This window comes from Girardinichthys multiradiatus, chromosome 3, assembly GCF_021462225.1.
Source record: "Girardinichthys multiradiatus isolate DD_20200921_A chromosome 3, DD_fGirMul_XY1, whole genome shotgun sequence".
Classification (NCBI taxonomy): domain Eukaryota; kingdom Metazoa; phylum Chordata; class Actinopteri; order Cyprinodontiformes; family Goodeidae; genus Girardinichthys; species Girardinichthys multiradiatus.
The window spans coordinates 27,148,929-27,166,396 of record NC_061796.1 but is presented as its reverse complement, the minus strand read 5'-3'; the positions used below and the strand labels follow the sequence as shown (position 1 = coordinate 27,166,396).

Below are 17,468 nucleotides of genomic sequence, written 5' to 3'. Positions count from 1 at the left end.
TGATTGGCTCCAAATCAGACCTTAGATAATCCTACATAGAATCCTCTATTCTTATGTATTTTTATTATATTTATTTTTGACAATGCAAATTTGTTGACACATAAATAGAGGGTTCTCTCTTTCTGTCTGTCATTCTATCTATGCCTCCTTCTCGGCACTGTGACGGCTGACATTTTTACATCCCAGTTTGTGCATTTCAAACGGGCTAAATCTAGATGCAAAAACAGCACTGTAATCCCTTTCAGGCTTGATAAATCGCATTGCTGGTGGTAAGAGATTACTTTTGCATATCCCCCTCCCATACATTTGCGCGTTTGCGTCATTATCATGTGTTTTACATATTTAAGAAGGCAAACACGCCTGTTCCACTGATTTTTCACATGCAATCTGATTGGCACCTGCTTTGTTGATTAGCTTTGCGGACTCAAACAGGTTTGCGTGTGGTTCTGTAGATGCAAACCTATTGGCCCTAAAACTTATATTATGTAATCTGTGCATATTTGTATATTTACCTATATTTCAAACACAATTGATCTGTATCATATAAACAAAACAGAAAATTAGGACAAAACTAACATAAAAAGCAATGCATTTCTTAGAGATGTAGCCATAATCCAACCTACAGACACTTGTTCCACTGTTTCGAGAAGACCAAACATTACCTTGTTTCACTGTGTCAAAGTCCCAAAACGTATATTCCCTTAATCAATCACATTAACTCTTAATCAGTCTCTGCTGAGACTGCTGCCTCTGGGACCCAATCCCAGATTAGTAGAAGATCATGAGTATGAGAGTAATAAAAAGATTTCACTTTAACTGTATGAAAATAAGTGCGATAGGCTTTAAAAAAGCATCATCTAGGCACATGTGAAATTTATGTGCCAACAAATGAGTTGGAATTGATAAATCAGAACCAATACATCTTCATCATTATATAGATAATTTATTATGATAAAGGCCCAAGTATTTCATTTTGCTCACCACATATGGTTTGTTTAGTAAAAACATCTTCTGGTCCTCTTTAGATTTAAAAATTATAACAACACTCTTTAGGGTTAAACTAAATGTTCTACTGGAGACTAACAAACACAAGCTTTAAGTAACTGATGCAAGCCAGCACTGTTGAGGGACAGAATGCCCAGGTCATAACCATACTACCAGTCCTACAATCATTCAACTTCATAGAAAGATTACAGAGACACAAATAAAAAGCAGGTGATAATATTTAATCTTCTTTGATCCCATTAGGTACTACTTCAGATAACTCAATGACCCAGTTAACCTCATTTAATTTGGAGGGATCAATAATCCAAACTGATCAATAAAGGGATCAGTTTTATCTGTTACCAAAGGCACTAAAAGAACTTAACATGGAATTAGGTAAAATGCTTTGAGTTAGAAATCCAGTAAAATACACAGAGAGTAAGACATTAATTTTCAACTAGCATAGCCATTTTCTTACAAGCAATATGCAACTCTTCAGGTTGCAATTTTCTTTCTGTAAAACATACTAATGCTATCCTAACCTTGTTCTTAACACACAGACTCGATATTCAGGAGCAGCTGTGAGATGGTTTCCAAGTCCACCAATGAAAAGCTCAAACAGGGTATAGCTGTTCGCTTTCATGGTGAGGAAGGCATGGTGAGTTTCCATATACCGATTACGTTCATTGTTACAAAATAGTTGCAAAAAACTGTAACATCATAACTTACTGATCTGTGCCTTGCCTCAAGTTCAGCATTTTATTCATAGCCATCTTGTTTTTCTTTTAAAAAACTGGAAAGGATGAATCTAAAAACCAAAGAAACTGTGTACAGCAGCTGTTTTAATATGTCGTCACCTTATAAAGTTCTTTAGAGCCTTCTTAAATTCAGATTTACTGAAATAGGAGAGTTGCTAACAAACATCTCTGTCCTTTTGGTAGAGTGTCTTCCACTTTAAAACCGGAAGGAACATTCATGTCATCTATGTAGTCCGTGCTGACAGTTGTCAGCATTTTTAGGATAAATAAATGGACTCCATTCCTTTGTGTCATCTAATCCAGTGTTTTTCAAACCCTGGACCTCAAGGCACAATGCCATGAAGGTTTCAGATGTTTTGCCTGCTTTAACCCACCCGATTCAGATGACTGCAGTTCAGCAAAAGCCTGTTAATCAGCCATCAGTTGAAATCAGGTGTGCTGAAGCAGGAAAACATCTAAAACATGCAGAGCAGTGTGCGTTGATGACCAGGGGTGAAAAACACTGCACTAATCTGGAGTGAATTTTGTTAAGTTTGTGTTGTATTTGTCTTTGTGTTTTAGGGCCAGGGTGTGGTCCGGGAGTGGTTTGACATACTGTCCAATGAAATGATCAACCCTGACTATGCTCTATTCACCCAGTCAGCTGATGGTATATGGCAAATTTCTTGTAGTGATAACATTTGATGTAAACAGCTGAGCTGTGTCATACATATAGAAGGTGATTTGTTTTTGTTCTGCATAGGTACAACCTTCCAGCCAAACAGCAACTCCTCAGTGAATCCAGACCATCTAAACTACTTCCAGTTTGCAGGTCAGATCTTGGGTCTGGCTCTGTACCACCGACAGCTGGTCAACATCTACTTTACCCGCTCCTTCTACAAACACATCCTGGGTAGAAAATAGAAAGATATGTAAATGTTGATCACAGGTTCATAATATCTGTAGTACTTTTTTGTAACAATATGTGTTTAAATCGGATAGTCCAACCTTGGATTCAGGAAGAGCAGTGTGGTTTTTGTCCTGGCCATGGAACACTGGACCAGCTCTACTCCCTCAGCAGGTGTTCTGGAGGGTGCATGGGAGTTCGCCCAACCAGTCTACATGTGCTTTGTGGACTTGGAGAAGGCGTTCGACCGTGTCCCTCGGGGAATCCTGTGGGGGGTACTCCGGGTGTATGGGGTACCAGGCCCTTTGATACGGGCTCATAGGTCCCTTTATGACCGGTGTCAGAGCTTGGTCGGCAGTGCCGGCAGTAAGTCGAACTCGTTCCTGGTGAGGGTTGGACTCCGCCAAGGTTGCCCTTTGTCACAGATTCTGTTCATAAATTTTATGGACAGAATTTCTAGGCACAGCCAAGGTGTTGAGGGGATCCATTTTGGTGACCTTAGGATTGTGTCTCTGCTCTTTGCGGATGATGTGGTCCTATTGGCTTCATCAGCACGTGATCTACAGCTCTTACTGGAGCAGTTTGCAGCCGTGTGTGAAGCGGCGGGGATGACAATCAGTGCCTCCAAGTCCGAGACCACGGTCTTGAGCCGGAAAAGGGTAGTGTGCCTTCTCCGAGTCTGGGGGCAGGTCCTGCCTCAAGTGGAGGAGTTCAAATATCTTGGGGTCTTGTTCACAAATGAGGGAAAAATGGAGCGGGAGATAGACGGATTGGTGCTGCGTCAGCAGTGATGCGGTCGCTGTACTGGTTTGTCGTGGTGAAGAGAGAACTGAGTTAAAAAGCGAAGCTCTCGATTTACCGGTCGATCTACGTTCCTACCCTCATCTATGGTAATGAGCTTTGGGTCGTGACTGAAAGAACGAGATCAATGGATACGAGCGGCCAAAATAAGTTTCCTCCGCAGGGTGTCTGGGCTCTCCCTTAAAAAAAAATTAAAAATTGTAAAAATAAAAAAATGGGAAGCAACAATATTGGAAATATTGGACTGAAATTATATAAATTTTAACAATGCTTTGAAAAAGTAATTACTTTTGATTTAGTTTTTGTTGGCACACAAATGTTTCAGATCATCAAATCAAGCAAAGATACCCTGAGTGAATACAAAATACAGTTTTTAAACGAATATCTTATTTATTAAGGGGTGAAAATTTATCCCAATCAAACTGGTTCTTGGTAAAAAAAAAAAAAAGATCACCCCCTTGTTAATTTATGATTTAACTGATTAACCAGAGTTTTGTTGCAATTTCCTTATTAAGAATCACCGAAATAGAACCTGTCTGACAACATGAAGGCTTGCCCTGCTCAGACAGTAACTGACATTTATCAGTTTAAAAAGTGTTACAAAGCAATTTCTAAGGCTTTGAAACACACTCAAAACCATTATCCACAAATGTCGAATGCATGGAACAGTTTTGAACCTTCCCAGGAGGGGCCAACCTACCAAAAGTACAGGTCCTTCTCAAAATATTAGCATATTGTTCATTGTTTTCCATAATGTAATGATGAAAATTTAACATTCATATATTTTAGATTCATTGCACACTAACTGAAATATTTCAGGTCTTTTATTGTCTTAATATGGATGATTTTGGCATACAGCTCATGAAAACCCAAAATTCCTATCTCACAAAATTAGCATATCATTAAATGGTCTCTAGACGAGCTATGAACCTAATCATCTGAATCAACGAGTTAACTCTAAACACCTGCAAAAGATTCCTGAGGCCTTTAAAACTCCCAGCCTGGTTCATCACTCAAAACCCCAATCATGGGTAAGACTGCCGACCTGACTGCTGTCCAGAAGGCCACTATTGACACCCTCAAGCAAGAGGGTAAGACACAGAAAGACATTTCTGAACGAATAGGCTGTTCCCAGAGTGCTGTATCAAGGCACCTCAGTGGGAAGTTTGTGGGAAGGAAAAAGTGTGGCAGAAAACGCTGCACAACGAGAAGAGGTGACCGGACCCTGAGGAAGATTGTGGAGAAGGGCAGATTCCAGACCTTGGGGGACCTGCGGAAGCAGTGGACTGAGTCTGAAGTAGAAACATCCAGAGCCACCGTGCACAGGCGTGTGCAGGAAATGGGCTACAGGTGCCGCATTCCCCTGGTCAAGCCACTTTTGAACCAGAAACAGCGGCAGAAGCGCCTGACTTGGGCTACAGAGAAGCAGCACTGGACTGTTGCTCAGTGGTCCAAAGTACTTTTTTCGGATGAAAGCAAATTCTGCATGTCATTCGGAAATCAAGGTGCCAGAGTCTGGAGGAAGACTGGGGAGAAGGAAATGCCAAAATGCCAGTAGTCCAGTGTCAAGTACCCACAGTCAGTGATGGTCTGGGGTGCCGTGTCAGCTGCTGGTGTTGGTCCACTGTGTTTTATCAAGGGCAGGGTCAATGCAGCTAGCTATCAGGAGATTTTGGAGCACTTCATGCTTCCATCTGCTGAAAAGCTTTATGGAGATGAAGATTTCATTTTTCAGCACGACCTGGCACCTGCTCACAGTGCCAAAACCACTGGTAAATGGTTTACTGACCATGGTATCACTGTGCTCAATTGGCCTGCCAACTCTCCTGACCTGAACCCCATAGAGAATCTGTGGGATATTGTGAAGAGAACGTTGAGAGACTCAAGACCCAACACTCTGGATGAGCTAAAGGCCGCTATCGAAGCATCCTGGGCCTCCATAAGACCTCAGCAGTGCCACAGGCTGATTGCCTCCATGCCACGCCGCATTGAAGCAGTCATTTCTGCAAAAGGATTCCCAACCAAGTATTGAGTGCATAACTGTACATGATTATTTGAAGGTTGACGTTTTTTGTATTAAAAACACTTTTCTTTTATTGGTCGGATGAAATATGCTAATTTTGTGAGATAGGAATTTTGGGTTTTTATGAGCTGTATGCCAAAATCATCCGTATTAAGACAATAATAGACCTGAAATATTTCAGTTAGTGTGCAATGAATCTAAAATATAGGAATGTTAAATTTTCATCATTACATTATGGAAAATAATTAACTTTATCACAATATGCTAATATTTTGAGAAGGACCTGTACTCCAAGAGCGCAAGGATGACTCATACAGAAGGTCACAAAACAACCCAAAACAACATCTAAACAACTGCAGACCTCAGTTATTTCAGCTAAGGTCAGAGTTAATTATTAAACAATCAGTAACAGACTAGGGAAAATGGCAATCATGGGAGAATTCCAACACAAAGACTGATCACATTTATTGAGAAAACATCTTGATGATCCCAAAAACCTTTCAATAAATGTTCTGTGGACTGATGAGATAAAATTTTACTTTTTGAAGGTGTACATTCCTTTACATCTGGTGTAAAACTAACACAGAGCTTCAGAAGAAGAACATGATACTGTACATCGGACATGATAGTAGTATTGTGAAGGTCTGGAACTGCTTTTGTCTTAATTGAACCATACATTCTGCTCTCTACCACAAAATCCTGAAGGAGACTGCGCAAGCAAACTTGAGTTATGCAGCAGGACAATGACCTATATCACACCAGCAGGTTTACCTCTATATGGAGTAAAAACCAAATGAGGATTCTGAGTGGTCTATTCAAAATCTGGACTAAAATCTGATTGAAATGTTCTAGTGTGACCTTAAATAGGCTGTCCATGCTTGACAGCCCTCCAGTGTGGCTGAATTAGACAATTCTGCAAAGAGAGGCCAAAATTCATCCACAGTATTTCATAACATATTCTTGGTGGCAGTCTTTAGGGCCCAGGGTGGAACAACCAGTTAAGTTTAGTAGTCAATTCGTTATTCATGTTCAGATTGATTTGGATTGCTTTTTTCCATTATATCATCTAAATACTGTTTTAGTATTTACTCAGGTGATGATGGTAAGATATTAAATTGCTTTTTTTATTTGAAACATTTAAGTGTCACAGAAAAGCAAAAACAAGAAAACAGTCTTCCAAGGTCCTTCCACTATATGTGAGGAATCTCTGGGACTTTCTGGCTCAGGTCATCTAAAAGAAAGAAAACTTGATTTTAAGTTTATTATCAACTTAGATGCACTACATTTGGTCAATGCTAAATTGGAATTCTTGGGAGGATTTACTTCTCCAACATTATGAAGCTACCGAGGCTGATGGAAATATTTTTTTTAATTGCTGACCAAATTTAATGTACATAATTGCAATTCCATCCCTTTGACTTTTTTATTATGACAACAAATTTCAAATATCTATTTCAAGCGATATATTATGTGATCTTGCTATACCTGATTATGTATTTTCTTACGTATTTCTATGGTTCCCAGGTATTCCAGTGAACTACCAGGATGTGTCGTCTATTGATCCAGAATATGCTAAAAACCTGCAGTGGATCTTGGATAATGACATCAGTGATCTGGGTCTGGAGCTAACCTTTTCTGTTGAGACAGATGTGTTTGGAGCAATGGAGGAAGTGCCACTCAAACCTGGAGGGAGCAGCATCCTGGTCACTCAAGACAACAAGGTCAGTCACTACGAAACAGATTTTCAAGTGTGCTACCCTTCAATACTTGTGTTTTCATTACTGTGTTGTTATGTATGTTATGTTATGGGCCCGTAGAAATTACAGTTAAGCCCAAAATTATTCATAACCCTGGCAGGTTTAGGTTTAAAGTAATCATTTAATTTGACCAACATGTTTCTTCTGTCTGGAGGTAATATTAATGTTTTGGAGTGGCCCAGCCAGAGTCCCAAATTGAATCTGACACAGAATTTGTGGAAGCGGTGAAATTTCAGGTTGATTGCAAGAAGGCCTTTCAACCTCAAAGAATTAGAACTCATCACCAAAGATAAATCATGAGAATACTGGGGGAAACAGGCAAAAAGCTGTTCAGCAACCATAAGAATTGTTTGAGGGCTGTAATGTCAGCAAAGATTTTTCAATAGATTTCTGAAGTGTAAATAATTCTCGACATGCTGATTTTTATCAAAATGTAAATAAAAACTTATTTTTTATTTGTACTACTTTAAAATTATTTAACTATATTTTGGATGATACCTCCCTCCTTTTCTGTCAGAAAGAAACATTGGGTATTTTTTTCTCCTAAATCTGAATTCAGTTAAAAACCATGCTGGTGTCTAATGGTCAGTAAGTAATAACCAACTTTATATAGGCCATCAATCACAACCAATAAACTCAAGTAACACAACCTAAATGCTTTATGTATTATTTTCTTTTAACTAACAGAATGGCATTGATAACTGGGGTTGAGAATTTTGGTCATGATGTTAAAACCTTACAATATTATACTATGGCTGAATGTGATTACCATGACTTTTCAAATCTGTTTTACTGTTGCTACTGTAAACCAAAATATCTTTTTGGATTATAGCTCCTGATGTAGTTCTGCAATGCTCCTGTGGGTGACACTGTCTTGTAAGGCTTTGAAAAGCCTGCTGAGGATGCATGAACTCTGTCCTTCTCTTGTCCATCTCTATTTCTTAAGGACTTTGATCAGTGAGTGAATGTTTTTCTCAGGCGGAGTACGTCCAGCTGGTGACAGAACTGAGGATGACACGAGCCATCCAGCCTCAGATAAACGCCTTCTTGCAAGGATTTCACACCTTTATTCCCCCATCGCTCATACAGCTATTTGACGAATATGAATTGGTACGTGTCTCCCCTCCCCCTCTCTGCTCTCATGTATCACCTTTTTCCTTCAACTCAATTAGGGTTTTTTTCTTTATGTCGTGTTGGCAAATTTCACACCATGAATGGATCACTGTGCAGCACACTACTCATTCTAACCTGGAATGTTTTCATGGTGACATGTTTTCAGGGTAACTCAACAGTATTTTCACCTCGCAGCCGCTTTTCCATTTTCCCTTTGGCTGGCTGCTTTTAGCACTGAGATGCAGCTTAGAATTTAAAGCGCAGATGTTTTTTAGTTTTCCAGCTTAAACATAATTTCTCCTGTAATAGTTTTCTGCATGAATATAAGACAAAAAATCTATAATTTCTGTAAAGCGACCATGACAAAAATGTGTAATATGATTTTAGAGGTGACCTATTTTACTTGCTTTTAAACATCTGGGATAGGTCTATGGGCTATACTAAAACATGTTCATTACATTTTATGCACAAAATCATTTTCAGATAAGAAGATTTCACCTTCTCCATTTCCCATTTTTTTGAGCTCCTTTCAGAATGAGCTATTTTAAGACCTTTATGCAAATTAGCTGTATCTGGCCTCGCCCCCAACCATCACTTCTAAAACATGAAAACGAAACTTATAAGACACAACAATAAGTACTTACAAGTCTGTCATCTGCAGATTTGCCACAAACAGTAGGGACCGGATTTTTCTTCAGTCTGAAGGGCAAAACATGGTCGCACACACTTGACTTGACAGACGCCGGATATGTCCGTGCAAAGCTCAGTTTTTACGACCGTGTATGTGGTGACACATAATAAACTGGTCGGTGGGAAAAAGTTTTCAAATCGAACTGTTTGATATGTGACACACTGCTCCAAGCAGTCAGTTGCGGGTATGCGACACGGTCGTAAAAACTGTGCTTTGCACGGCCACTCTGCCTCGCACTGAGAGGTGTATTCCTAAGTACTAGTGTAATTGTGACATCACAATTACACAGCTTTTGAAACCGCACGTTTTCTAGAAAAAATAAGACATTCATTTATAGTTTGCATGTTCCCTCTGTGCATCTGTGGGATCTCTCTAGGTTATCCAACTTGTTACGTTTGTTACGTACTGTAACCCCAGATTCTATAAGTACAGACGCAGCCCAGTAACCTATTACTCTAGGTAACAGTCATGTTCTAGTTCGTATAGGCTTCGCCCTTTAAGCTATTGCTAGGAGGCTTATCCCTTCGCGTAGCACTGAAACCTTTAGTCCACACCCACCAGCTGTGCGGGCCCCACCCCGGTCCGTATAAATTATGGTGAAACCGGGCAGCCAGCTCCCAGAAAGCTTTGTCCTTAAGCCGTTAGGACACAGTGAGGCCCAAAGCTTTAAGGGCTGCGCCTGTACTCAAAGAATGTTATATTTCGCAAAGGCTTTTCCCTAGGCTATAGTATAGGCTATCGCCAGTGGGTTAAAGGTGAAGCAGTCTATGCCTTACTGAGTCCATCCAGACCACAACCTGAAGCGTCTGCTGGCAAATAAAAACTAAACTCGGCCTTCTGAATGCGCAGTTATACACTCCAAGTGTCCTGTGCATCATAAGAACAGAGAAGAACTGATTTCTGGTCAGGAAGGCTGAGATGATAGACCTGCTGCTGTGAATAGGAAAACAAATGTTACAAACTGTAACAGTGTAACGATGAGCAGAGCAGGTCAAAAAATTCCCAGGAGGAACATGGAAACAGATCATCAGCTGGATCATGCATAATGATGCAGTTTAACAATCCCCGTGTGCCCTATGCAACACAGTGAGGAGAATAACCTCTGTTCACACGAAGGCTTAATGAAATACAGCCGCTGATAAAAAAAAAAAAAAAAACATTATGACACCCTGCGTGACTCAATAGGAGAAGGTGACTCAATTAAAAAATGCAACAAAATAATAATGATTCTGTCAGGACCCTGAGAACAAAATGAGTCATGGAGAAACCTGACATATCACACAGGTAAAAGCGAATAAATGAGCACAAGGTTGACCAGGATTCTGCCGTGCAAATGTCCTCCATTGTCATCCCTCCATGCAGTGCTGTGGAGGATGAAATCCTTCTGGTTAAATGAGCAGTGAGTTTCTCTGGAGGATCCAGTCCCGAGGAAATGTAGCCTGTGAAATAGCCTCACACGCCAAGTGTGAGAGGCATTGGAGAGATAGGGGGCGTCCTGCAGTTACCATTGTAATGCACGAACAGACGCTGGGAGCAGCGCAGTACAGCCATGTGCGCCATGAAAGCGTGCGTAGGGATAGAGGAGATGAGATGTGGCCTCCTCTTCAGAGTTATAAGGAGGATGATAAAAGCCATTCAGAGTTATAACTCTCAATCTGAACGAAATTGTGATGCTTTTAGGTAAAAGCAGGGTTAGGACGCAGCACAGCTGAGCTGCTGCCAGCTCGTATTCTGAGACATGAAGGAGCGACGGAGAGCACAGATAAATCACTCACTCTCTTCGCAGATGTCAGAGCCACTGGCACTGCAGCAAGGTCTGCCAGGCGGCGATGCATGAGGAGCACATAGCCGACGCTGCACAGAGGTTCAGGATGGTGTCCGCAAAGTTGCAGAATTTTTTCCACATCGTCCGGTGGCAAATCCATCTCCCGAGCCTTCTTAGAAATGGAGTAGGCCAGGAAGGCAGTGTTGTTCGTCACCACAGCGACCTGAGCGGCACACTGGTTGGAGCAATCTCTCAGTGTGGCTGTGATCTGATTGCTGGGGGGGGGCCCTAACCTCAAAAACCGCAGAGAGACTGGGCTCCAACCCCTGATCAGTCAAGGATTCCACTCTCGCAATGGGTGCGAAGGTGGAGACAAGTGCCTTCAGCTGAAGAGGCTCAGCTGCCACTCCTGACAGGTTAGCAGTTACCGCAGGGAAACGGGGCCAGACCGGATCTCGGCGGGCTGGGTGAGCTGTGGCAAATTTTCCCGCCAGGTCGTCAGGAGAAGCCTGGGCCAAAGGTGCGGGAACAGAGACACCTTTAGCATTAGCTATCTTGCCTATGATGTCCAGCAGCGCACTAACAGTCGTGTCCATCGAAAAAGGGTGGGGGTGGTTGCCTACACTGGGAGGCCCTGGGCACGGACTGGTGATGCACCTGCCTGTGTCCTCCGTCCGGAGGAGGGGAGCTGAGGCGCTACAAGTCGCTGTTTTGGAGGCGGAATCATCTGATTCCTGCCCAGCATCAAAGATATCCAGTGCCTCCTTCAGTGAGTACTGGTTCGATATAGAGAATTTCCCTTGAAAATGGCTATCCGCTGTTGCTTCTCCTACAGAGGAAGGTGCCTTCATGAACGGCAGGAGGAATGCAGGAACAAAGCCAAGTCAGGACCGAGGCAGCACTTGCAGATGGCATGCAGGTCATCGCCCATGATGTAACCTGTGTGACATGTCTGGCAAAAACGGACAGTGCTGGCGCTAACCATTGTTGCTTTCGTCTTAGTACAGTGCTATTGCTGTCGCTGAAGAAAAAATGGGAGCCGACAGCCCAGGTTCACCGTAATTTATACGGACCGGGGTGGGGCCCACACAGGAGGTGGGTTTTAGTGCTGCTCTGCGTGTAAAGGGATAACCCCCCTAGCGATAGCTTAAAGGGCGAAGCCTATACGCACTAGAACATGACTGTTACCTAGAGTAATTGGTTACTCTAAGTTACCCTTAGGTGTGAGTGTGCACATACATGGTTGTTTGTCCTGTGTGTCCTTGTGATGGACAGATGATTGTCCAGGGTGTACCCCGCCTCTCGCCCCATGACCGCTGGAGGTAGGCAGCCCCACCCATGACCCTGCATAGACAATGGATGGATGACTGTGTTATAAAACCAATTTAGATTTTTTTGTATTTAAACTAATTTTTAGTTAAACATCTCAGTTTGGCAATTGCTGTAAAATAAATGGAATAAAATGTGTAGACAGTATCATATTTTGCACTTGAATTTTTTGGAGGGATTTTTTTTTTTAATACAAGGAAGGAACCCTCCAAGTGGTGGAAGTCACTACTTGGATAGCTGTGATGGGATAAGATAATTTATGCATCTCTATACTACTTTTTCTACGCAGGATATATTGTTGACCCTCAGCTTAGTATTCTCAAAACAAAATCTTTGTACTTTATTTCCAGTATATTCTTTAGTAATTCCATGATTTGGTTTTGATACATAAATCCTGGTGATTGTTGATTATTGCTTCCAAAGTATTTATCTTGGTTGATTCCCACAAATGTCAGTTGTTGACAAATAAAGTTTGTGTCCTGGTTTAAGAGGTTTTTTTTTTTATAATTGTAGGCATCATCCTGCCCCAGATCCACACTGGATTAATGTTGATCAATTCACTTTGGAAATAGTCCCCAGTAAATGTATGGAGGAAAATCTGTCCTTTTATTATTCCATCAAACAAAATTTTATTTCAGTCAAAAAAGGGGGAACGATGTAACACTCCCTATTGGTGAGTGCTGACTGAAGTGGCATATGGCACTGCAGGTCAAGGCTTCAGTGAGTGGACATAGCAGGAGAGAGCTGGTTAGAAAGACAGGTAGTGGTAAGTAATCTTCACAAAATCTCACCATTCAAGAGCTAAAGTGTCTGTCATTTTTTTAAAAAGAATATCCTCAAAAAACTCATGAGAACAGATGTTGTATTTGCTTCTCTGAAGCTGTCCAAATATGTTGAATGCCACATCTTGGTTTGCATAGCATGCTGGCTGAAGTTAGCATCAGGTAAAGTACCTTAACTAGACTTTGTAATATTCCTCTGACTTTATATTTAATTTATTAATTAGCTCACTTTTATTGAGCTGCATTGAGCGGGACAGAATGCTGAATTTAGCTGGAGGCAATATGTAGTAAGTGTGTTCTGTGATGCATCCATGTCTGCTAACTAACTAGCAGCAATGCCAAAGCTGGAAAACACCTTAATGCGGGAGAACACTATGTCATGGGGACCATTTTACTATACACCACAGATGTCAAGCTAAAGTGATTATTTTTTTCTTTTTCAACCACACAATCAACGCAGTGAAATATGTCAATCTTAAATATATATGTTTTCTTCCCAACGCTCAGTGGAAAACCAAAGTGGCACATCACGTGTAGGATTCAGACACAATTTTCCTAATTTTTATTAGTGTTTATGAGTGTGTGTGTTTGCTTTTTTCTTTTTTTTAAATGGTCTTTGCCTCCTCTTCTTTTTTCTTTTTTCTACATGGAGCATTGGTCATAAGGGACATAATCCAACTGATTGTTTAGTAAGTTGCATTTCTGCTGCCAAAATTACTTGTTGGCATGATTCTTACTAGTAACTGAGTGCTTAAGTGAGAGTAGTGTTTGTTTTCATATACAATGCTAGTACTTGCCTGACAAGGCAGATTTAATGTCAGTCTTTTCTTTTTTTTTTAAAGAAACGTTTGGTCAAAAACATTTTTCCTTTGCCACCATCCCCACGTGTGGCTACAGATATGTTTGCAGGTTTACACGTTACTCATTTTTTGGAAACGTTCCAGATAACCCAAGTTTGTTATTCGGAAGAGGTAAACTATGCATTTCGTTTTGGGAAACGTGTGGGGAGTTGGGATTTAGGGCTCACTTTGGGTGTGTTACTTTGGAAACATTTACACAACATATGTTAAAACAAGAAGAGACCACTCTTAAACTTCTTGTTTAATCCATTTACATTTCCACTGCCATAACTAATGTCTGATGGTTCTGTTATGAATATAACTAGCTGGAATGATAAAGGGTCTGAACAAAATGGTCAAGCTTAAACAAGTGCTGGAAGAATTAAACAGATGAAAACTACAGTGTGTTTCCTACAAGAGACACACTTGATAGATAAGGATGTAAATAAAATCGGATCTAGGTGGCCTGGTTGGTGGTTTCCTCTAGTTTTTCAACTCATGCCAAGTAGTCATAATACTGATTCACAAGACAGTTCCATCTGTATTGAGGGATACATACCTTGACCCATCAGGAAGATTTATTATACTTAGTAGGACAATAGTTTCGACATTGTTCAATTTGGTATATTTATATATAATGGGGATGATTGTGCCTTCTACCAACATCTATTTTTTTACCTATGTCAACTTACAATGACCATTTTATGATGGGTAAAGACTTTGATTCTGTGTTAAATCCTGCAATAGACCGGTCAAATAGCTCTGACATTTCTCACCAACAGGCTAGGAAAACGATTGGAAAATTCATGAAAGAACCTTAATTTGGTGGAGGTTTGGAAACAGCTCTATCCTAACAAGACTTAGTACTCGTGTTTTTCTAGCACCTATAAAACTTACTCAAGATTGGATTTATTTCTGGTCTCCCCTGGTCTGCTATCTATGGTCCAAAATTGTTGGTATGAAGCTTTACTGCTCTCAGACCATGCCCCAATTTCCTTATAAATAAACTTTCCAAATTATTGCTCATCTCAAGTCCCTTTTCGTTTCCAAGCTAAGTGGTTGAAGTCTGCGGAATTTGTAGAACTTCTTGAAGAGAAATTCAGTGAGTATTTTTAATTTTAATACAGATCAAACTAGTGTATCCATAAAATGGGAAGTTTTTAAGGCTTACATAAGGGGGGAAATGATGAGTTACACAAAACATAAATCTAAACTTCATTTAAGCTAGATGAAAGACAATGAAAAACAAATCAAAGAATTGCAGGACCAGCTATATTATAGTGACGATAGTGATAAATAAAGGAGATTTCTTCTTTTAAAATCTGAATATAATGAACACACTACCACTAAAATAGCAGCTAGTCTACTATGGTTGAAACAATCCTACTATGATCAGGATGACAAAGCAGGAAAACGTCTGGCTTGGAGCATAAAAAAATACAAACAAACCAAGTCAGTACTGGAGAATGGGGAGAATTTAGTGGATCCAAAATGTATAAACGACGCTTTTAAAAAATATTATGAAAATGTATATAAGTCTCAATACCCAGACAACACAAACGAACAGGATACATTTCTGGACCAACTCCAATTTCCTATCTTGTCAGAGGAGACTAGAAAAGCTCTAGATGGAAAATTAAGCATTGGAGAGCTTAAAGTGGCATTAATCGTTAATGTCATGCGACACCAAAATCTTATGCAGGGCTTTGGCCCTGAGGATTGAGTCGCATAGCTAAGTTAATTTCAAATGACCAAAATGGATTTGTTCTCGGTCGTCAAGCTTTTCACAATACCAGGCGACTACTGAATATACAGGTCCTTCTCAAAAAATTAGCATATTGTGATAAAGTTCATTATTTTCTATAATGTAATGATGAAAATTTAACATTCATATATTTTAGATTTATTGCACACTAACTGAAATATTTCAGGTCTTTTATTGTCTTAATACGGATGATTTTGGCATACAGCTCATGAAAACCCAAAATTCCTATCTCACAAAATTAGCATATTTCATCCGACCAATAAAAGAAAAGTGTTTTTAATACAAAAAACGTCAACCTTCAAATAATCATGTACAGTTATGCACTCAATACTTGGTCGGGAATCCTTTGGCAGAAATGACTGCTTCAATGCGGCGTGGCATGGAGGCAATCAGCCTGTGGCACTGCTGAGGTCTTATGGAGGCCCAGGATGCTTCGATAGCGGCCTTTAGCTCATCCAGAGTGTTGGGTCTTGAGTCTCTCAACGTTCTCTTCACAATATCCCACAGATTCTCTATGGGGTTCAGGTCAGGAGAGTTGGCAGGCCAATTGAGCACAGTGATACCATGGTCAGTAAACCATTTACAAGTGGTTTTGGCACTGTGAGCAGGTGCCAGGTCGTGCTGAAAAATAAAATCTTCATCTCCATAAAGCTTTTCAGCAGATGGAAGCATGAAGTGCTCCAAAATCTCCTGATAGCTAGCTGCATTGACCCTGCCCTTGATAAAACACAGTGGACCAACACCAGCAGCTGACACGGCACCCCAGACCATCACTGACTGTGGGTACTTGACACTGGACTTCTGGCATTTTGGCATTTCCTTCTCCCTAGTCTTCCTCCAGACTCTGGCACCTTGATTTCCGAATGACATGCAGAATTTGCTTTCATCCGAAAAAAGTACTTTGGACCACTGAGCAACAGTCCAGTGCTGCTTCTCTGTAGCCCAGGTCTGGGGAATGCGGCACCTGTAGCCCATTTCCTGCACACACCTGTGCACGGTGGCTCTGGATGTTTCTACTCCAGACTCAGTCCACTGCTTCCGCAGGTCCCCCAAGGTCTGGAATCGGCCCTTCTCCACAATCTTCCTCAGGGTCCGGTCACCTCTTATCGTTGTGCAGCGTTTTCTGCCACACTTTTTCCTTCCCACAAACTTCCCACTGAGGTGCCTTGATACAGCACTCTGGGAACAGCCTATTCGTTCAGAAATTTCTTTCTGTGTCTTACCCTCTTGCTTGAGGGTGTCAATAGTGGCCTTCTGGACAGCAGTCAGGTCGGCAGTCTTACCCATGATTGGGGTTTTGAGTGATGAACCAGGCTGGGAGTTTTAAAGGCCTCAGGAATCTTTTGCAGGTGTTTAGAGTTAACTCGTTGATTCAGATGATTAGGTTCATAGCTCGTTTAGAGACCCTTTTAATGATATGCTAATTTTGTGAGATAGGAATTTTGGGTTTTCATGAGCTGTATGCCAAAATCATCCGTATTAAGACAATAAAAGACCTGAAATATTTCAGTTAGTGTGCAATGAATCTAAAATATATGAATGTTAAATTTTCATCATTACATTATGGAAAATAATGAACTTTATCACAATATGCTAATATTTTGAGAAGGACCTGTATTATTTGAAAAACTATATGCCTTGGACCATGCCTTCCTGTCATTAGATGCCGAAAAGGCTTTTGACAGAATAGAATCGAGTTACCTTTTTGAGACCCTTAAAAAATTTGGCCTTGGGGAAAAACATTTGAAATGGATTCAGTTATAATATACAGAGCCCGTAGCTCAAGTCACTACAAATGGCCACTTATCAAGACCTTATCTAGAAGGATTCTTCATAAAATGAAGAACATTATGGAGTACCCTATCAACCTCTTCATTAGACTGTTCAACAACAGTGTCGTCAGTCAGAGGCTTCTTCAAATCTGCTGTAAGACAGACCGCTACAAGAGATCCTTCCTGCCCACATCCATCAGAAT

The 17,468-nt window shown here is 40.7% G+C and overlaps 1 protein-coding gene across 1 annotated transcript in view; it reads left to right on the top strand.

The window, feature by feature from the left end:
• Nucleotides 1-17,468, top strand: part of hace1 (HECT domain and ankyrin repeat containing E3 ubiquitin protein ligase 1) — a 93,114-nt gene that overhangs the window by 39,783 nt on the left and 35,863 nt on the right. Inside the window, exons 16-20 of the mRNA XM_047361806.1 lie at nt 1,545-1,642; nt 2,304-2,391; nt 2,485-2,634; nt 6,977-7,173; nt 8,188-8,319. Coding sequence (XP_047217762.1) covers nt 1,545-1,642; nt 2,304-2,391; nt 2,485-2,634; nt 6,977-7,173; nt 8,188-8,319 — 665 coding nt within the window. The remainder of the gene's footprint in view (nt 1-1,544; nt 1,643-2,303; nt 2,392-2,484; nt 2,635-6,976; nt 7,174-8,187; nt 8,320-17,468) is intronic.